This window comes from Cynoglossus semilaevis, chromosome 15 (assembly GCF_000523025.1).
Source record: "Cynoglossus semilaevis isolate Cse_v1.0 chromosome 15, Cse_v1.0, whole genome shotgun sequence".
NCBI classification, from domain to species: Eukaryota; Metazoa; Chordata; class Actinopteri; order Pleuronectiformes; family Cynoglossidae; genus Cynoglossus; species Cynoglossus semilaevis.
In genome coordinates, this window is record NC_024321.1 from 15,499,747 (window position 1) to 15,521,689 (window position 21,943).

General features: G+C 40.2%; 2 protein-coding genes across 2 annotated transcripts in view; one reads left to right on the plus strand and one right to left on the minus strand.

The window, feature by feature from the left end:
- The first annotated feature begins 204 nt into the window (after nucleotides 1-204).
- atp7a (ATPase copper transporting alpha) lies at nucleotides 205-13,383 on the plus strand. Its single transcript, XM_008327386.3, has 23 exons — nucleotides 205-488; nucleotides 1,613-1,734; nucleotides 2,777-3,284; nucleotides 3,729-4,487; nucleotides 4,675-4,887; nucleotides 4,964-5,127; nucleotides 5,460-5,621; nucleotides 5,708-5,784; nucleotides 6,514-6,736; nucleotides 6,853-7,086; nucleotides 7,211-7,302; nucleotides 7,444-7,571; nucleotides 7,755-7,909; nucleotides 8,002-8,136; nucleotides 8,287-8,481; nucleotides 8,644-8,826; nucleotides 8,921-9,134; nucleotides 10,055-10,201; nucleotides 10,301-10,443; nucleotides 10,619-10,822; nucleotides 10,922-11,039; nucleotides 11,127-11,229; nucleotides 11,741-13,383. The coding sequence occupies exons 2-23, from the start codon at nucleotides 1,621-1,623 to the stop codon at nucleotides 12,018-12,020; spliced, it is 4,551 nt and encodes a 1,516-aa protein (XP_008325608.1). The 5' UTR covers nucleotides 205-488; nucleotides 1,613-1,620; the 3' UTR covers nucleotides 12,021-13,383.
- A 334-nt stretch (nucleotides 13,384-13,717) lies between these two features.
- The window catches only part of sfxn1 (sideroflexin 1), a 10,465-nt gene continuing 2,239 nt past the window's right edge, over nucleotides 13,718-21,943 (minus strand). Inside the window, exons 2-11 of the mRNA XM_008327383.3 lie at nucleotides 20,595-20,764; nucleotides 20,342-20,512; nucleotides 19,639-19,737; nucleotides 19,456-19,531; nucleotides 19,124-19,209; nucleotides 18,904-19,031; nucleotides 18,284-18,333; nucleotides 17,976-18,025; nucleotides 17,270-17,317; nucleotides 13,718-17,067 (exon numbers count right to left, since the gene is read on the minus strand). Of these exons, the coding sequence (XP_008325605.1) occupies nucleotides 16,971-17,067; nucleotides 17,270-17,317; nucleotides 17,976-18,025; nucleotides 18,284-18,333; nucleotides 18,904-19,031; nucleotides 19,124-19,209; nucleotides 19,456-19,531; nucleotides 19,639-19,737; nucleotides 20,342-20,512; nucleotides 20,595-20,758 (969 nt within the window). The 5' untranslated portion in view covers nucleotides 20,759-20,764 and the 3' untranslated portion in view covers nucleotides 13,718-16,970. The remainder of the gene's footprint in view (nucleotides 17,068-17,269; nucleotides 17,318-17,975; nucleotides 18,026-18,283; nucleotides 18,334-18,903; nucleotides 19,032-19,123; nucleotides 19,210-19,455; nucleotides 19,532-19,638; nucleotides 19,738-20,341; nucleotides 20,513-20,594; nucleotides 20,765-21,943) is intronic.

The following is a 21,943-nucleotide window of genomic DNA, read 5'->3' on the forward strand; positions in this document are numbered from 1 at the left end:
CTGCGGAATTGTGTAGAAACTGGGGTTCTTTAATTTGTTTTTGATTTTTCTAGGGTTAAGTCCGACTTAAATAAGTAAATGTAATGCGAGTCAGGGTTATACAACAGCTGTCAGTCTGACACAGGTTTTAACCGCCTTGAAGACCAAATGCAGGGTGCCTTTACCCATGACTACACTGTGGCTGTGACGTTACGTATAGCTCCACCCCTTTGAGGAGCAACCGTCAGTCACGTCGGCGTGCGAATGGGAAACAAAAACAGGCTCCCTTTAATTGAATTTAATGTCGAGAGCGGTCGGCAGGATTTTAGTTCGTCAGACGCCTGTGTTCGCGATTGTGAGGAAGAACGATGTTGGAGACGGACAGTACCGCTGTTCTAAAGGAAGGAACAGAAAAGGCTAATTAGCCTGTTAGCCTCTGTGAGCCCCTAGGTGTGACAGTCTACTCCGACAGTCTACTGCTAGCTGCTTCTGATTTCCTCCAGATTAAGGTAATATATTTGTAAAATATGACATAACATTTTTTCCAGAAAATGGTAGAGGACATATTCATCAGTAACTGTTGGCTAAATATAAAAGTCTAACCTAAAGTTAAGCTTCCGAACTACCTAGTCTTTGGTTGAATCGGAAGTAAATGGGAAAGCAACTGGAATCCACAGGTCAACACATCTGGGAATTCGTTAAAATTAGACTGTTCAAAGTCTACGCTTTTATCGTCGACGTGACGGATGATACACCCGAGGCAACTTAATCTGGGGGTTTATTTTTAACTTGTTTTTACAAGTGTTACAAGCAAATGAGTTTTCTGTAAAGATAACATGATGGCGTTTGATGAAATGATCACGCAGATCTCTTTGCTTCAAAGTGTCAGCCACGTTGGCATCTGATCATGTTGACAGGAATATCTTTAGTTCAGTATTTGTGCTTAAAATATTGACCACATATATGAAGACGTTATCCTTCTTCGTAGTTCATTGGCAGTTCCTTTCCTCTTTCCACTTGAAAAGCAGATAAAACATTGTGTCAATAGATAACTATTAACTAAGTTGGTTATCACACCATGTTCTAGACTCTACCTGAAAGAAAATAGGATCGTTGTTTTGCTAGACTTTTCCGGCTTCCTCCCGCGATCCAAACACATGCAGAATTTGATAACATGGACTCTGTAAACTTTCCTAGGAAAGTAAATGCTTGTTTGTGTTTGGATGGTCAAAAAGTTCTAAGACGGATGTTATTATTTTCGACAAGTAAAACACGTTCAGACACATCTCCGGTGCATTTGCCAAATTGTTTTGACAAGTTTCATCACTTTTCTTTTTCGGCCAAGCTTTGAACTACCTAACATTTTTTTTGATCAGGTTACTCAACCCATGAAAATAAAAAATGAGGATGTAGCGGTAGGAAATTGATGAATGAATACAAAAGTTATTATATTATAGTCTGCCAAATGAGGAAATAAAAACCCTGTTACAAATGTCTCGGGTTAAAAGAGAAATTCAATAATTTGTAGTCATCGTTTGCAGAATAATCTAATTACCCTTTTCTTTGTTACAAAATAGTTTTGGATGCATTCAATGAAGTCAATAAACTTCACACTATTTGTGTTTTTTTTTAGATACAACCATGGCATGGGAAGTGTACTCAGTGTCCCTTGGAGTGGATGGAATGACCTGTCATTCCTGTGTCCAGTCCATAGAGCAGCGCATTGGCTCTCTGCCAGGGGTGATACATATAAAGGTAAATGGTGTCATTGTACATATAAGGAAACACTTTTCACTCGTGGCATTTAAGCTTCTTTTCTTTTTTTCTTTTTTTTTGTCAAGCTTCCGTTCTTAATACTTGCTGACTCAAAAATAATTCTCAGCTTGTGACTTCTATTTATAGAAAAACAGGATCTAAAATTTTAAGTGTCATGCTGATTCAGTCTGGTTTACACCAGGAAAAAGTACAGATGTGTAAAACCACTTCTATTAAATTAGGCTCTCTGCCCATAATGTAATGCAGTTTGATTAACTCTAAGATAATCCAATTGTTTGTGACTCACTTGAGCCTTGGGAAACTCATGAGCTGTGGCCTGTTGTTTTGTTCTTGGTATGTTTACCCCTCGGGCTGTGGTAAAATGAGAGGATAATTTGATAGTTTTTTGCAGATTGAGCTTTGACCTTTTCAGGGTTCAGACAGTGGCTCTAAATGCTGTTTATACCTATAGTAAATGCCCTTTAAGTCTTCAGCGAGAGTAACGTCTGTGTCATTTAATGATAATCTGAAAAGACTAGATCTGGTTAGAGTTTGATCCAATTCTCCTTTTTGTAATTGTCTCATTGAAAACTCTCTTTTTATTTCACCCAGACCCAGTGCTTTGTAACTTACAGCCCAGTCTGGTGATCCCTTAAGTTTGTCACATGTTTGCCACTGGCGTTTTAGGGGAAGGGTGAAAGGGGGGCTGGGGGGGGGGGGTGACTCTCTTTCACTGCTGACTAAACCTGTTATGTTTGCAAAGCCTGTCTCCACTTCCTTTACAATGAAGAGACATACAATTTTGTTTTTACAAAGCAAACGATTGCTGCCGCCTGACATAGTGGGAGCCCTGCAGTGTATTACTAGCTAACTAGTTCAATTTCTATGTTAAACATGTTTGTTTTAACAGCTTAAGACTGTTGAGCTGGAAGATCTTTACTTCTGAAATGGTTGTTAGCTTGTTTAAAAAGGTTGAATGAAAAAGCCCTGTTTTTGTTACGAAGAAATCAATTTACTATTTGACTTTCCTCTTATTTCTCAGGTGTCTTTAGAGCAGAAACTGGCCACAGTCACTTTTGACCACAATCAACAAAGTCCTGACTCTCTGTCAGTGGCCATTGAGGACATGGGCTTTGAATCTAGCCCCTCACAGTCCATCAAATCAACACAGGTCTCCACAGACACCCACCTGATACCAACCTCAGGCCTAACACTTTCAGGTCAAAAGGAGGCTTTAGAGATGCTCTCACAGGTGAAGGGAGTCCTGGATGTCAGCAGGACCACGGGGGAGACGGCTCTGTCTGTCACCTTTGTCCCCTTCCTCACTTCAGCTCTGCAGTTGACGGAGTTGGTGACCAGCTTTAAAAAACTGACTGAGGTTCCCACACCCAACTGCCCTGATCCAAAAGCCCCAAACCTGTACCGGTCTCAAGAGAACGGGGGAGGAATGTCCATCATGAAAATGAACATCGAAGGAATGACGTGCCACTCCTGCACCAACGCCATCGAAGGGAAGATCGGGAAACTGAAAGGGATTGAAAGGATCAAAGGTGATGTCAATAGAAAATGTTGTAATACAGTCGCTGAGCGTTTCATGTGGAAATGCACGTTTCACAGGTCAAAGGTGTCGCAGGTGTCCTTGTGAATAGCAGCTGCTGAGACTGCAGAGCCATCCCTGCCCACCAGCTTAGTGGATTTAAACCATGACTCATTAAATCTTTTTGCTGGCAGTGTAACATGGTGTAATGTGAACGCGGAGCACGTTATTGTGTATGTGGAGGCTGTTGAGATTTTACTGCAAACACTGCCTTGTTTATTCAAGAAATGTTATCCCTCTGGAATCATTTTATGGTTTATAATTTGACAAGAGAGTTTGCAGGAGTAGTAGGTGCTGAATTAACTTGTTGGCAAATAACACAAATCAAGCTCTTTGTTAAAACCGTGTCTATTGCTATTGTATTTATAATGGGACTTTTGTATTCTTTCTCCCACAGTTGTGTTAGAGTCTCAGGAAGCTACCATCATGTACCAGCCTTACCTCATCACTGTCCAAACTATTATAGACCAGATTGCTGGGGTCGGCTTCAAGGCTGTTGTCAAATCCAAACCTCGCCCTTTCCAGTTTTCCTCTAATGAAATTGAATGTTTCCTCGATTCACAAAAGACGTCGGAGACTGCAGGGGAGACTGCAGAGGACATTTTTGTAGACTTAACACTTGTCATGCTCAGGGTCAAAGGCATGCACTGCCATTCCTGTGTGATCAATATCCAGGACAACATCTCCACACTGCCCGGGGTATCGTCCGTGGAAGTGTCTCTGGAAAAGGAAAAAGCTTCAATCTGCTACGACTCACTAAAAATCACAGTGCCTCAGCTTCAGCGGGCGATTGAATCACTGCCTCCAGGAAACTTCAAGACTCTACCCTGGGACTCCACGGGTCCTTTAAGCCCCGTCTCCATATCACCCATACCTGCCTTATCATCTGCAGAAAAAGCCAAATCTACATCTTCTGCTTTAAAGCCTTGTTTCACACAACCTCTGGCATCTGTAGTTAAAATCCACATTGAAGGCATGACCTGCCAGTCCTGTGTCCAGTCCATCGAAGGCATGATATCCCAAAGGAAGGGGGTGGTCTCTGCCCATGTCTCTCTGGCTGAACATCAGGGGACATTTGAATATGACCCCCTTCTGACAACACCAGAGGAGCTGAGGGAGGCTGTGGAGGACATGGGCTTTGATGCTTTTTTACCTGGGGGCTAGAGAAGATTGTTTTTCTTTTTTTTCTTTCTATTCACAGTGTAGAGCAAAGCCCATTGTTTCTCTCTGGTTAAATGAATTGCACATAATTAATACCTCATCGTCTTGCCTTTCTACTCTTGACGCCAAAGCTGACTACAAATGATACCTTCCTTTAATTACTGTAATTTGTTTTTGCTCAGCTTCCAATTCACTGCTGCCTTTGCCAGAACCAAGTTTCTCCAAAGCTACACGTCAAACGCTGGTGAAAGACACGGAGATTGACAGTGACTTGTACAAAGATAAACTAGAGGGAAGCGACAAGGAGAAGAAATCTAAATGCTTTATTCAGATTGGTGGAATGACCTGTGCGTCCTGCGTGGCCAACATTGAACGAAACCTTAAGAATGAGCACGGTATGTTCTTTAAAAATAAAATAAACACCAAGAATGAACTGTTTGTTTATCATGAACAATGTCTAATCACAACCAGGTATTCACTCGGTGCTGGTGGCACTGATGGCGAGTAAAGCTGAAGTGCGGTACAACCCTGATGTCATAGACCCTCTGAAGATAGTGGAGTGTGTGAAAGAGCTGGGGTTCACTGCCTCTGTGATGGAGAACTACGAAGGCTTGGACGGAAACCTAGAACTAGTGGTGAGTTTATGTGACGTCCGTTACTGTAGCAACAATACATATCCAAAATAAAATACATCCGTAAGTGTCTCAACCCCCTGGGTGGAGCTCAATTTATCAGTAAACAACATCTGATGTTATTACAGTCTATAAATGGACCCTCTCTGAGGTTTAAGTGCTACAGTCATAGCTGTTCATGACAGAATTTTTAAAAAAGATTATGGACAGTCATGATGTCATGTTTGTATAACGATCATGGATTAACAGCCATTTCCTATTAGACAAAACTGACTTCAGTAGACAAGTGAGATTTATATTTTTCTTGTCCATTGTTCTTCTTCCTTTGCTCTCAGGTGAGGGGGATGACGTGTGCCTCTTGTGTTCATAAAATTGAATCCAGCCTCATGAGAGAGAAGGGCATTATTTACGCCTCTGTGGCCTTGGCAACCAACAAGGCACATGTGAAGTATGACTCGGAAATTATCGGGCCAAGAGACATCATCAAGCTGATTGAGGTACTGTCGCTCTCCCTGTGGTGCTTTTCATGCCAAAAAAAAATAAAAATTTTGACGTCATAATTTCTGGGCTCATTCTTTGATAGAATCTGGGCTTTGAATCTTCCTTGGTGAGGAGGGACCGCACTGCCAGTCACCTGGACCACAGCAAAGAGATACGACAGTAAGAGACTGGAGTATAAATCTTTGTTTTTTACATATAAATACAGGATTGCTATATTTATTCAAATCACTGGTTCTCTGTCTACGCTTTTCTGCCCAAGCATTTGAAACCACCCTGTTGTTTTTAATGGTGACATTATAGTTTACGAACACTGCCATCATGCTACAGTGTGAATGGTCTACGTCCCTGAAGTGACACTTATGGGCAGAAGAAGACGTGACATCACATGCTATGTTTGAGGAAGTAAATATAGCAGCTTGACAAGTTAGCATGTGTGTCTCAATTCAAAGTTGTTTTGCTAGGACTGGGATTTTCCTGTAAGCCCGCTGTAAAAACACTTAATAGTTTTATGTTTAGACAGTCCCATAAATGGTTCCCTCCAGTTCTTTACATACAGCGTGTGTAAATCATTACCCACAACTGTAACTTAACTAGAAATTGGCTAATCCTCCACAGTCGATCAATAACCAGCTTCACTTGAGAAGTCAGTGAGTTTTCCAGAGAACAACTTTACTTTAAATTAAACTGAGAAAAAGGCTGTACTGTGATTAAAATTGGTACAAAGTTTATTAAACCTTTTTCTTTTTTTTAGGCCATTAGAAACTGGCTTCTTTGAATTTTGTGGTGATTAATTGCAGTGTTTTGTTCCAACTCATTACATCCACTTTGATTTTGATCATTATGACACAGTAAATGTGTTCATTTTCTCTTCTTTCTTTTTTTTTAAAGGTGGAGGAAATCCTTTCTGGTCAGCTTGATATTCTGCGTGCCCGTGATGAGCATGATGATTTACATGATGATCATGGACCATCAGATGAACGTTTCACACCATCACAATGCCACAGTGGAGGACCGTAACCATTACCACTCTACCATGTTCCTGGAGAGGCAGCTGCTCCCAGGCCTCTCCATCATGAACCTCATCTCCTTCCTCTTCTGTGTCCCTGTGCAGGTGAACCAGAGCTAGACACACTAGACATGATGTCAAACTTTCACCAGACATGTATTCAGAGCTGGGAGCCTGAGAGAAATACTTGTGGTCTATTCACTGAAATTATTATTTTCCAGTTTATCGGAGGCCGTTACTTCTACGTTCAAGCCTACAAAGCGATCAAACACAGATCTGCCAACATGGACGTCCTAATAGTTCTGGCTACGTCCATAGCCTTCAGCTACTCACTAATTGTCCTCATAGTGGCCATGGTGGAGAAAGCCAAAGTCAACCCCATCACCTTCTTCGACACACCGCCCATGCTCTTTGTGTTCATCGCTCTAGGACGCTGGCTGGAACAGATCGCCAAGGTTCAAAGCTTTTTTATTATTATTATTATTTATCATTACCACATTTTAATGTGTCTTTTAGAAGTCCTAAAAATCTACTAGAATTAAAAAAAAATGAAATGTTCTGTTTCTATCTTCCATCCAGAGTAAAACGTCAGAAGCGTTGTCCAAGCTCATGTCTCTACAGGCTACTGAGGCCACAGTGGTCACTCTGGGCAGTGACATGTCTATTATCAGGTGCGTCATAACATTTGAAGTGTATGAGAATGAAAACTGAAACTGTAAATAAGATACATGTCGTGTTTATTCATTGGAAAAAAACGAACCAACATTATTTCCAGTTTTTATAGAAACTCAATCTCCTGTCTGTCTGTTCAGTGAGGAGCAGGTGGATGTGGAGCTGGTGCAGAGAGGTGACACCGTCAAAGTCGTCCCCGGAGGGAAGTTTCCGGTGGATGGGAGAGTCATCGAGGGACAGTCGATGGCTGATGAGTCTCTAATCACAGGTCAGTTTCTGTGGACTTGGTACTATTTCTATAAAATATATACACGGTATTTTCACACACTGTAAAAAAAGTTTTCATTTTTTTTCCAAGCACCTGAAGCTTAAAACACCATCTCCTCACATGAGCAGCCGCTGCCTCGTCCTGTTGTCTGTTTTCTCAGCAGCTGTTTCTCTGTGACTACAGGTGAAGCCATGCCAGTGACTAAGAAACCTGGGAGCATTGTGATCGCAGGCTCCATTAACCAGAACGGCTCTCTGCTCATCACTGCTACACATGTGGGCATGGACACCACCCTGTCTCAGATCGTCAAACTAGTGGAGGAGGCGCAGACTTCGAAGGTACTTTTTTAAAAATTTTTCTACGCCGTGTCTTTGTGATTCGAGGCTCATCGTAGTTGAAGGTGTAAGACATCTGACACCTTGTATTTCAGGCTCCCATCCAGCAGTATGCTGATAAGATCAGTGGCTACTTTGTACCTTTCATTGTTGGGATATCTGTCCTCACGCTGCTCGCCTGGATCGTCATTGGCTTCTTGGATTTCTCACTAGTGGAGGAGTATTTTCCTGTGAGTCTGACTGTTTTCTACCCTCTTCTGCGTAGCATCAGCAAGATTTACTTTTATGCTATTTTTTTTAAATCACATTTAAACATGATTTGTGTCTCCAGTGATTGTAATTGATTTGAACAACATACATCTGTAACTTTCCTCCACCAGGGTTACGATAAGAGCATTTCCAGAGCGGAGGCAGTGATCCGCTTCGCCTTCCAGGCCTCCATAACTGTGTTATGCATCGCCTGCCCCTGTTCTCTTGGCTTGGCAACCCCGACAGCTGTCATGGTGGGCACAGGAGTTGGAGCCCAAAATGGCATTCTGATCAAGGGAGGGGAGCCACTTGAGATGGCACATAAGGTGTGTGTTAATGATGGGGAGGGGAGGATGTCAATTAATGCATCGTGAAATGTCAGTAGAAGATTACAAAATAAGACCAGAGTATCACACACGTACGCACATGTAAAAACCAGCAGCAGTACTTTACGATTCTAAACATTTGTGAATCTGTTCACTCTGCAGGTGCAGATAGTTGTATTCGACAAGACAGGAACCATCACATACGGAGCTCCAAAGGTCGTTCAGGTCAAGATTGTTGTGGAAGGGAACAAGATGCCCCGCTCCCGGCTGCTGGCCATCGTGGGAACGGCGGAGAACAACAGCGAGCATCCACTGGGAGCCGCGATCACCAAGTACTGCCGCCAGGTTTGTCTTTACCGTTGTCTTACGGTCCTGGAGACATTTTGCATGAATAAGAATCAAATGGTTCACGGGGATTTTTAAACCTGCTTTTGTGCAGGAGCTGGGCACAGAGTCTCTCGGCACATGCACCAACTTCCAGGCTGTGCCAGGCTGTGGCGTCAGCTGTCAGGTCAGCAACACGGAGATGCTGCTGAAACAGGCCGACAGTGACAGCGAGGACACCAACCAGCGGAACAGCGTTCTGGTCCATATGAGTGACACCAGAATGACACCCGGCTCACATCCACTTATCATGGACCCACAGCCACTGAGTAAGTTTTAGACAATTTTTTTCTACTGCAGTGAGTTCAACTGTTGCATTTTGTGACTTTGGTGAAATCTTGTGTGGATTTATTTGCACCAGAATACAAACATCTCTTATGTTTCCTTTAGCCAAAGATGTGGAGGTTCTCCAAAGACTCATTTGAGGTTTAGAAATAATCACTTCAGAGATATAGATTTATATATATATATATACATATATATACATATATATACATATATATACATATATATACATATATATACATATATATACATATATATACATATATATACATATATATACATATATATACATATATATACATATATATACATATATATACATATATATACATATATATACATATATATACATATATATACATATATATACATATATATACATATATATACATATATATACATATATATACATATATATACATATATATACATATATATACATATATATACATATATATACATATATATACATATATATACATATATATACATATATATACATATATATACATATATATACATATATATACATATATATACATATATATACATATATATACATATATATACATATATATACATATATATACATATATATACATATATATACATATATATACATATATATACATATATATACATATATATACATATATATACATATATATACATATATATACATATATATACATATATATACATATATATACATATATAATAAAATTAAAAAAAGAAAATAAAAAATTAGTGTCATCCTTTAGTGGTTGTTTCACATAAAACCAGAGTGATTGTTGATGATGTTCCTGCAGTGATGCACCTGATGTCCATGTTCAAACCTCACTGTGTTTACAGAGTACCTGTAAAATGTTTCTTCATCACAGTCATGGTTTTATCCCGTCTGTAGCACCAGTGCAGACGACCAACTACGCTGTACTGATTGGAAACAGAGAGTGGATGAGGAGGAACTGCCTGGACGTCAGTTCTGACATCGATGAGGCCATGACTGAGCACGAGAGGAGGGGACGCACGGCTGTTCTAGTGGCTGTTGATGGTATTGTTTCCTCCCAAACTCTCAGTTTGTTTTATATATTTCTACTTTACTGTAGTCTTTTTCTACAAAAACACTAAAACAGTTTTGACTTGTGTGCAGACTTACTGTGTGCCATGATCGCCATAGCGGACACTGTGAAACCAGAGGCTGATCTCGCTGTTCACACCCTGATCAACATGGGTCTGGAGGTGGTGCTGATGACCGGGGACAACAGCAAAACAGCACGAGCCATCGCTGCTCAGGTGAGAGGGCTGTGAGAAGTGTGTTCCTCTGGTTGGTATTGTTACGGACGATACCCTCACAGTGGCAGGAGAACAAACTGAATTTTCAGTAATGTCACCGTTTGTCCACTGACTGTTGCTCTAATCCACAGTTGATAAAAGTGTTCTTATTTACACACAAATGTTTTTTTTTCAGGTGGGCATCAGGACAGTGTTTGCTGAGGTTCTTCCCTCCCACAAAGTAGCCAAGGTGGAGCAGCTGCAGCAGGCGGGTAAGATAGTGGCCATGGTGGGAGACGGCGTGAATGACTCTCCTGCTCTGGCCATGGCTGACGTGGGCATCGCCATCGGGACCGGGACGGACGTGGCCATAGAAGCTGCAGACGTGGTGTTGATCAGGGTGGGATGTTTCATTCATCTCCACTCTATTCCTTAAACCAAACATCTGATGTCACTACTGTTTTGATTGACACCCCTCCTTATCTGTCTTTGTCTGCAGAACGACCTCTTGGACGTGGTGGGGAGCATTGACCTCTCAAAGAAAACAGTCCAAAGGATCAGGATCAACTTTGTGTTCGCTCTCATCTACAATCTTGTTGGCATTCCTATTGCTGCTGGTGGGTGACTTCAGGAGGTCTGGACACACTGACTGGGATCATTTCATGATTGTCTGGAGCATTAACATGACGTCACTCTGTTCACAGGTGTGTTCATGCCCATTGGTCTGGTCTTACAGCCATGGATGGGTTCTGCTGCCATGGCACTGTCCTCCGTCTCTGTGGTTTTGTCCTCTCTTCTGCTCAAATGGTAAGGACCACACGACTGCTTTGTTTTTAGTATTATTATACAATAATCATCTAAACATTTTACTTTGTGTAACATCCAAAAATATTTAGCTCTCCAAGTACCACCAGTACGACCAACATTAAAACACAGCAGCATAGACCTTCCCTGTTCAAGCACAGCATATGAAGAATATAATATAATCCATATTAAAGTATTTATTGACCAAAGAAATAGTACAATAAAATAGCACTGCAACTGGCACGTTTATTCAAAGCTGAAAAAGCACACAGAGCAACTAACAAGGCAGTTTTAACATTTTAGATTCCCCAGCAGGCCACTAGAGGGAGACAAACGTCTTAAAATATTTTTTTGCACTCTTAGCCAGTTTATTAGTTATAGCTTTTCAACTGCTCATTAGTATTGTGAATGTGATCAACACAGTCTGGAAACTTCCAAACTAAGCAAGTTGACTTATGAATGATGTGACCAGTGTGTGTATGTTCAACACTTTTAACTGTGCTTCTGTTTCTAGTTACACTAAGCCCAGTGCAGAGAAGTTGGCGGCCCGGCTGGGCAACGTCCGGCATCAGGGCAGCCTCTCCGACGTCAGCATCCACATCGGCATGGGAGACATTCGCCGTCCGTCCCCCAAACTAAGCCTGCTGGACCGCATCATCACCTACAGCCGCGCCTCCATCAACTCCCTGCGCTCGGACAAACACTCACTCAACAGTTTGGATCAGAGCGAGCCGGACAAACACTCTCTGCTGGTGGGGGGGGCTCAGCAGGAGGAGGAGGAGGAGTTCTGCTGAAACACTCACAGGCTCACAGAGGAACTTGTTTTATTCCAGACGGTGTTGCTCTAATCGACCGTCCATCTGCTGGAGGTGCCTCAGGGCAGCACAGCCGAGGTGAAGAGAGATTCTTCTGTTTCAGCTCCAGCAGAAGATCGCAGTAGCAGAACTTATTTTTTTGAAGTTGTTGCCTTCCACCTGTGTTCTCTGTCCAACGTTTAACACTATGGTCTCCTGACATTTTGTGTGCTCAACATGGAGCACTGCATCCAGGGAGCAGAGTGTCAGCTCATCTGCCTGTACAATCTTGCCATCAATCCAAAGACTATTGAACAGCAGTGTCCATGTTCAGTAGTTGTGGATGCTATGAAATTATATTTTCACTGATTTTCCTTTTTAAAACAAAAAAGGAAAATGGAAGTAACACTGTTGTATTATACTATTCCAGATTATTTATATTACACATATTTATCTTATTTTTTCCATCATGTGTGGACTATGAAGTTGTTAAATCAAAGTTTCATTTTTAATTTTCAGTCAATCGTTTGAACATGGAAAATGATTGATGAAGTGTAGATAGCTAAGTGAACACTAAGGCTTTGTGCTAAACCTTACTGTTGAGGTGGGAATGAAGTATATTTGTCAGTCGAGCCAAAGTGCCAATAGAAAGAGCCGCCTTGGCGAAGACATTCCAAAGACCGCACTGACTGTGTGGGTGTAAATTTATATATGACCTGAGAGGAAGTCACCACGGAGAGAAAGACACAAACTAAGTGTCAGAGAGGAAACTGCAACGGTGATGGATATATAGTCAGGTCTGCTCCACATCTTTGGTTAACTATGAAGCTGTCTGTCAGTGACTGTGAACAGAGGTCAGTGTCTGACTGTTTGTGCTGTATCGTTGGTCAGTTTGTTATTGAATAACAACGTTGAAGAACTTGCGTTACTTTTTCTAAGGTTTTTACTGTCTTTTGTACTTTGTTTTGTACCTGAGTTATAACCAAACAGCGGTTGTCACTCAGTCACACACAGGAGCAGGATCAGAAGGATTAATTATGATCCTGCAGTTTCACCAAAATTGTTGCTGAGAAACGGACGTCTAATTAGGTGCTTTAAAAAATAAATACAGAAACTGTGACCATCAGTTGCAGACAATGACAACTTGAATGCTTCTGCTCCAGGAAATCTTTCTTTGTTTTATCTTGAGGTTTCTGTTTGGTAGCCTTTCCCATAATGCACTACATTCTACAGTTTTCGCAACTTCTGTTTATTTTGGTGCTGTGTCTCTGTCACGAAGATTATTTTGTCTGGGAGATACTGATTCACACTATCTGTATCTCTGAACAGTACGTGCCTTTAAATAAAATGCCTTTGTCACGTCTTTCTGCTGATTTAAGGTCTTGCCACTAGATGGTAGTGACGCCTTTTTTAGGGGACACAGCTTTGCAGTAGGTAAAATCAAAATCCACTTTAACATTTTAATCAAGTCAACGCCAAATGAGGTTTGAACACATTTTTAGAAAACGCCTTAGTTTGTTTTTGGTCTATATTGAATTTTATGTAATTTCAAGTTTTACAACGACAGTAGTTCATAGACACAGTCTTAATATTTCAAAAGCTTTGCTGCTGAAAATACAGCAAAGATTTAATATATCCCTCTGTACGTGGCCCCGTGATGGACTGGTGATCCAGTGTATAAATCAAAAGACCTGATACAAGATTTAATCACCGTTTATTTCATCCAATTAGTCTAAACATCACATCAACCCAGTGTATGGCAAAACTGATAACAGATCTCTTTAACATCTTTTGAAATGTGTTATTATCACTTTGGCTGTGGTGATGTTTTGGTAGGTTGAAGTTCAAATAACTTTTGGATGTTGTTTATCATTTTTGGACACAAACAAGCGAGGAAAAAAAATCACTGATGTAAGAAGTTTTAAAATATGCAAAATGCTGTTCCGTTACAATTTTGTGCTTTTTCCCCCCCGGACCGATGTACCACAGAACAACTGCAATTGTAAACGTCTACATTCAGTTACTTGGAACACTAATATAACAATCCTTACTTTAAACCTGCAAGAGAACAGCTTCGACTATTATCTCCCACAAAACACTGATCCTCTAAAATAGACTCTTTAACAACAACAATTATAGATCTATGTTTATATATAAGTTATTTTACAGATAATTAAAACATTAAACACTTAAATCACACACCGTCAATGAACAAAAGGTGCAATGAAATTAAGTTAGAATTCACAGGCAAATCAATATGTTAAACAATTGTATTGATTGGACTGATTTATTTCCACGTACACTGGGTCTAAGAGATAAAGTAAGTAATTTTAATCTGAGATTTGTGGTTTCACTTTAATCCCTGATTTCAAAGTGTCTTATGATAAATCTGGAACACATTGTACAGTCTCTCTGATAAAGAAATTATTAAGTTTGTGCAGTAAAGTACAGCGGCTGTTAATGCAAACGCCGGGCCATGTGTCGTGCGCAAAAACATTATGTATATTTTATTGATAAACGGCGCTGAAGATGTTTTATTTTGAAAAATTACCGGATGCTCTCCCAAATTAAAAAGCCTCTGTACAATCAAGAGACCAGTCAAAATAAATGTCTCCAAAGAGGAGGCCCTCGAGACGTAAACAAGCGTTTCTTTTTTTAAATAAAATGAATTAGCTTTTACAATGGCGTTGCTAGGCGTAGGTTAACAAAGCGTTCGATAATTTTCGATCAGCAAATTTCAAATGCCCACAATCTCTTCATGGTATGACTCAGTAAATTAATTAGCACCAAAGTTTACGGATTCTGAGCTTTTTGAACGCATCGTCTTACCTGCCACTTTATAGCCAATCAACTTAGAGCGCGACAAAGGAAATGGTGTCGCGAGACGTAAATAACAATGAGAGTAGCCTGACGTGCTGCTTTTTCTGCGGGAATACTCATTTACTGGCTCGCCAAACCATCGCTGGCTAATGTGCGGCGTTCTTCGTTATGGTGAGTTTGACTTTAATGTCATTTATATTTGTTTTAATATAGGTTGGTTTAGATTTGTTGTCGGTCAGTCTATGAGAATAGTGTCCTACATGAAAACCTCTGTGGCGGGAGTTTATAACTGTCAATACTGATATCCACATTTAAGACTGGTAAACAAATAAACCTAACTTAAAAACAAACAAACAATGGAAATTAATTCCTGACACTTCATTAAATGTGCCATCTCCTGTTTGTATTGATAAACAGCTCTGTACATATGGTAAAGTGGTCTGTAATAGGGCATGAGTGAGTTTCTACAGCTGTTTGATAAACTACCGTGACCACGTCATTTTAATTACAGGAAATACCCAGCTGTGTTAAAGACACCACTTTGTTTGATGTCTCTTAATACTGTAAGTTTTTAAAAAAAACGGAGCACAATTGTTGTACAATATAGTTGTAGACAGAGTTAAACAGCACTCCAGCTGTTACAAAGAGGAATGGTTAAATTTATTTTTGTTTTTTTGCCTGTTGATGAATTCATAATATCATTGCAAGTGCCATGCAACATCAAGTCAGATTCTCCTTTTGTGACATGGACAATACTCAACTATGGCCCTCCCGACCTCCCTATATATGTATATATACATATATATACACACACATATATATTTATATATACATGTACCGTATATGTAACCATTTAACCTGGTTTCTTGATATGATGATTGAACTGTCACGTCCGTCTCTGACCAAATATTTGTAGTGGTTTGTTCATGCATGTTAGAATAGGTAGTACTATACACTGATTATAAAGACTTCAAATAGCACCGTGTCGGCTCCTCTGTGGCTGGCCTTATTATAGCGTCACCTTTTATTGGCTGGATCCCTGGACGATTGCTGTCAAATGTCATTAGCCCTGAGGCTAACGTTACTCATTTGGCAAAATTAAGTTACACAAAGTGACAGCGATTCCGTAAAAGTCACTCGATCAATAAAAATCACATTTGGCAAATGTACGAACTGCAGAGCTTGGTCATTAATACACATTATGTCCAATTACAACGTTGTTAGGACAGAGAGCCTGTCAACCTCGGGTAAGGGAGGGTGTGGAAATGAAACAGTGGTAGAACATGCTTAAGAGACAAAATTAAAAAAAAATACACTGGATAAAACCGTAGACTTTAAATAAGAAAACGATGGTGTTATCTAGTTGCAAATAAAATCCTTGAGATAATTAAAGCCGCTGAATTGCAGATGTAATTTCCAGTCAGACCACTGGAGGGGCCTGTTTATCACGATACAACAAGCTTTATCATTATTTACCACTGTATTAAATCTGAATTTTATAACATTGAGGTGTGAAAACTAGCAATCGAGACCATAATCTCCTAATAAACAGTTTACTAATATTAGGTTTACTGACATCATATACAGAGTGAGAGGGAGCTTAGTGTTTCCACAGACTTCTGTTCACAGATATTTCTGAAATCAAGCTACTTTTAGTAAACTACCCCAGCTTCAATAGTGCTGTAAAATACTGTTTTTTTTCTCACATAATGTCTGCATTTACAGGCACATTTTATTTTTTATAATATATAAAATATTTTTGTACTATAATTATTTAATACAGTACTTTTAGCTAATTCCCAAGACTTAAATTGTGCGGCCAAATGATGACGCCCATTTTCTATATACGTTCTACAATAGAGTTTTTAAGATAAAATGTTGTCATGTATCCCAGATTGAGAAAGTCTTCTCTCTGTTACATTTAAATCACACCCACTATGAGGAGACTGAGGGAGGGGGAGGAGAGGGAGTGGAGTGGAGAGGAGAGGAGTCCCCAGGTGTCCATGTGAATGTTGGAAATGAGGAGACACAAACCTAACTTTGGCACAGTAGATGAGGAGGGCTGACTGAGAGACGAGGAGCACACCTGCAGCTGTGTTATGGCAGTGTTTGGATGAGCGCACGTCACACTCATAGACCTTTGTTGAAGTAGACTCTCTCCACTCCAGGGTGGCTGGCCCTGATTTTCTCCTGCAGCTCTGGCTCCAATCGGCTCACTGACATGGAGCTGGAACAAAAATGGGAGAAATGCAGAGGTTAAAAGGTCAAACACTGACACTGGAGGCCATCTGTGCAGAAGTTGAGGCAGGAAGTGATCACGAAGACATGGTTGAAACTAGAAACTAGATGCATAAAAAAAACTAGACACAAGTCAAAGTTACGAGGTGATATGTTGTGTTCAGTGTTTGAGTTTGAACCTGTTCTCTCACCTCTTCTGAGGGAACAATGCACAGCAGAGGGGAGTGGCAAACACTAGGCTGCAACACAAATGTAAACCTTTAGCATAAAGTTCAATATACAGTTTATATATATAATGTACAAGTTACATTATAAAAAAACTACAGAATGAAAAAAAACTACGAGAAAATGTTAAAACTGCTGAAATTTGGACAATTCAGAATCGGCCAGAACACAACTAAACCTTATACTTATAAAGTCTACAACTGGGGGGAAATGCTAGAAAGTACCAAATAAATGAAAAATCAAAAGATGATTTAGATTTTATCCATGTGTATTAAAAAACAAGTAAAATATATCAAATTTCAGTGAGCTAGCCATAATTAGCCAAGTTAGCCTAAATATATTTAAATTTTGTAGATTGTTAATAACAGACCATAAAAAAAGTAGCTGGAGCTTCACAACAACGGTCTAGAGACAATCTGCCTCAACATCCTATCATGTAATGGTTTAAAATTAGCTTCTCTTTTACAGACCAGTATCTACTGATACAAAAGCAATGAAGTCTGATGAAGTTTGAGCTAGAGATTAGACTTTGGAACCCACGTCTTATCTAGAAAACTAATCAATCCGATTGTTCTCTGTCCAGGTCACAAAACATGAGGTTATATATATGAGGTTGCCGTGTCAGTGGAATTTGACATGGGAGCTTATCAGATGCCCTGTCCAATCACTCACCAGAATCCCACCAGGCTGACTTGAATAGGTGCACTCATCCATGGAAACTTCTGAAAAGACCAGGCAGAGGGAAATGAATGAGAGGCATAAAAAGCAGCAGAGAACTGTCATAGTGGAGTCGCTCTGCGTTCTCCCTGTTCCCCCCGGTGTGTAATTGCTAGACGCAGCAGTGTGGCAGTGGCAGTGTGGAACATCAAGTTCACACCATTAAGCTTGAAACTTGATTGCGTTTTAAACGGCTGGTGGAGATGTTCAGGGGGACGGGTGCTGAATAAGCAGTTCTCTGTCTAATTCAGAAACATTCCTACCTTCAGAAAGGCCTTCTTTTCCAAGTGGTTCATTAAAAACGGAGGAATGGCTGAAAAAAAAATACACAATGAGAGAAAACATTTTAAAGAATAGAAGTTTGAAGATTTCCAATGTGTGTTTACATTAGAGGACCATAGTATGGGCGCAGAGTCTGCAAAACTGTCCACAGTTAGCTTTAAATCAGCATTTTCATAGACCAGTGGAAAATTACCACTTCCTAAATATGAAATATTAATAATAAATCATAAAAACTAAAATGTATGTATTTAATATAAAGATTACTATTTGTGAAAATGATAATTCTGTCTTACTGTAATTAATAGAAACATATATGTGTTGCATTCAATCTCTTGGCGTTTTCTTGCAGAGGTAGAGTGAAGCCAGGCTTCCTCACTTTCCAAAATACAACCATAAGTTAACTGTTGTTTCATTAAAAAAAGACAAAAAGACTGTTATCTACTCCTCTGTCTCTGAGAGGGCGTTTTCTGATGTGTAAAACAGCGCCCCCTCAATGTTACGTGGTGAATGGACGTTGAAAACACGGTACTGCACCCTGTTGTTTGGAAATTTTCACCAGCGGCAGGATTATTAACCTAATGAGACAATAAAAATGTCATACCCATTCCGGGAGACGCCATGAGGATTCTGGAGACCACGACCTGAGAGATAGCCTGCTGTGCAGCTTTTGTCGACTCCCCTAACCTGTTGTCGTTCTCATCTGTGATTGGAATTCCATGCTGAAGTTCTCTAAGGATCACCGAAGCAAATCAAATCTCTGACATCCACATGATTTCATTAATTATCTGGGGGAACAGCATTACACCTGGTGTGTGACCTACCTTTGTCTCATCAGTGGGATGTTGATGCAGTTAGCAGCAGCTACAGCAGCAAACGGCACAAACCGTCCGAACAAAGGTGAAACATGCTGCGACAAAATGTAGAGAAAGAAATAAATGTAAAAAAAAAGAACATGAATTTTTTTCTGTGCTGACGGCACAGTGTATTGTGTAGAGAGATTAAAATGTCAGGTTATGTAGCAGAAACTATAAAAGCTGGCGTGACAATGTGCTGATTGCAGAGCCTGAAACTAAACATGGCTTCTTTATGGTACAGAGTCTTCACAACAATTCATTATAATGAGACTGAGATGGGGTTAGGATGGAACCGATACCTTTGTTAGTGCATTAAGTCCTAGTGCGGTGACAACTGCCCCTGTGGTGGCAGACACATATGCTGTGCCAAGCTGACTGTGGACAAAAGAGTCACCGGTCACGTCACACACACACACACAAAAAATGTTCACACTAAAGGGTTATTACGGAGCAGTGCCGGAGTTCAAATATTTGGTCGTTACCTGACGGTGATCGGAGCGTCTCCACTCCTGTTTGTATAGTTTACTATTGCGTTGAAAGATTGATTGATCCACTGCCAAAACAAGACAGCTGGAGTCGTCCTGCAGGATTCAGAGGACAAGAGTCACAAATTGGTGTGGTCGATATCAGAGAAAAGTTTACAGTTTTTGAGCTAACTTGTTTTTAAGAACACAAGTTAATCAAGGATGAACCAATAAATGTTACATGAACATGGCTAATGGTTAGTAACAACAAATCAGTTATATCAAAACACTGTGAAAAGACAGAACTAAAACTCAACACAAGAATATACTAAATGGTGGCTAACATATAGCAAAAACTGATCAAATATGCCATTAATGGAACATTTTGATGTCAGTTATCTCCAATTTTAGCTAAAGCTAGCCCCAAAAAACCATAAAATATATACAAATAAAATGTTAGCCCTTACATCACACTCTCTGGTAGAAGTATAGTAAATACTTGCAACATTTGTACAGCTAAATGTTAGCGTAGGTAAAAATAAAAGGAAAAAAAAAGCAACCAAATGTTAGCCTAAATAAGCTACTCTTACTTGGCAAACAGTACCTACAGCTCACAAATACTATTTGAAATACTTAATAGTAAAATATCTGAATATATCAGCCATAATCTGACTAAATCTCATTCAGACGTCAGAGGTTTGAATATAGGACAAACTCTTACTTATAAAAGGTCATCATGCACCCAGTTATCGTCATGTTCATTGGAACCTGCGCCGACATGCGGCCAATCAGGATCATCTTCTCCCCGGTGTCAGGATGGAATGCTGAGTCAAAGACATATTTGGCTCTCCACAGCTCGTCCTCTGTCAGCCCTGGAGACACTATTCCTTCCCTAAGAGAAGGTTGACACACAGACATTAATTAATCAGTCAGTGGAACTTCTGCTTTTTTTTTTTGGAGGGTTAGCGACTTACCTGTAGTCAGTGATGATTTTGTGTGCATTTGCTAGCTGCTCGTTGGTGAGGAGGACGTTTCTGGGGTCTGTGACGGTGAAGAAATGCTTGGCCCGACCTATAAATGTGCTCTGGTCCCAGCGAGGCTCCTTGATGTTAATGGATGTGGAGAGTTCTGCTGCCATGGTTGTCTGAGGAAAACCAAATAATCATACAGTAGATGAACAGCGTGTTCTTTTTTTCTGCTTTAAAGATTCTACAGTAGTACTACAGTAGTAATTGTTCTACTGGAGTAAATAATTCCTGAAAACTTCAAGCGTTTCTACTGGAGTAAATAATTCCTGAAAACTCAAACGCACTCCATTGAATAGATCTTGGAAGTCGTTTTTGTTCAAGCGTTCTTTCTATAGAACTTAGTCATGGATGCAGGAATGGTAACGACAATAACACCTCCTGTCTGGTTTACCATGCAGCTAATTCAGCACAACGTTGCTATGGCGATGGTCGACCTGTCAAGAGGGTTGTGAAGCGCAAAGCTGTATAATGGACACACACCAACCCCCCCTGAAATGACTGCTGCTGTAAAGGAAGGCAGCTCTGGGGGGAGACCGACTCTGCCCTGTTTGGATATATATATACGAAGAGTGGAACACCGTGTTATTACAGTGTTATTACAGTTGACCACAGCAGTGGTATTAATGTATTTTTTACCATGAAGATAAAAACAGCATCATCAACTAATATTATAACAATTACACACAGCAGTCAGTCAGCCTCTATCATGTTGGTGCTGCGTTATTGTAGAAAATGTATTTAAAGACTTCTTACTAATGATCCTAATTAACACAGCGGGGCATCTGGGATTGGAATGATATAATCTGACCATCTCTATGGATGGATGGAAACTTAGACACCCACCATATACGGGAACCAGGTTTTAGCTCAGACAGTGGTCTGTCCTTCACAGTATTTGAGGATAGAATGAGCTAATCCTGGTTGATCAGCTTAAAACAAACATGGATTAAAAAATATAATAGTAAAGAGAAGCCTGCTGTTTGGCACAGACATCATTCTGACACGGTCTGTCAGCAGACCTGGAGGTGTTGACACCGAGCTGTCACGCAGCTCATGGTTCTCAAAAGTGAAAACTTCACTGTTTAATGGATAAATGTCAATAAACATCAAGATAAACAGCTTATAATTAACAACTAATCATTTATTTTTACTTCTTTAAAAGAGCAAAATGGATAAAGACGGGGACTGTCAGACCAGGGTTAGACACTGAGGGAAGTGTTTATAAAAACAGGGATTAACGTCAAACAGAAAAGAACAAATGCATGAGGTCTTAGTTTGTGCAGCTCAGAAAAGGA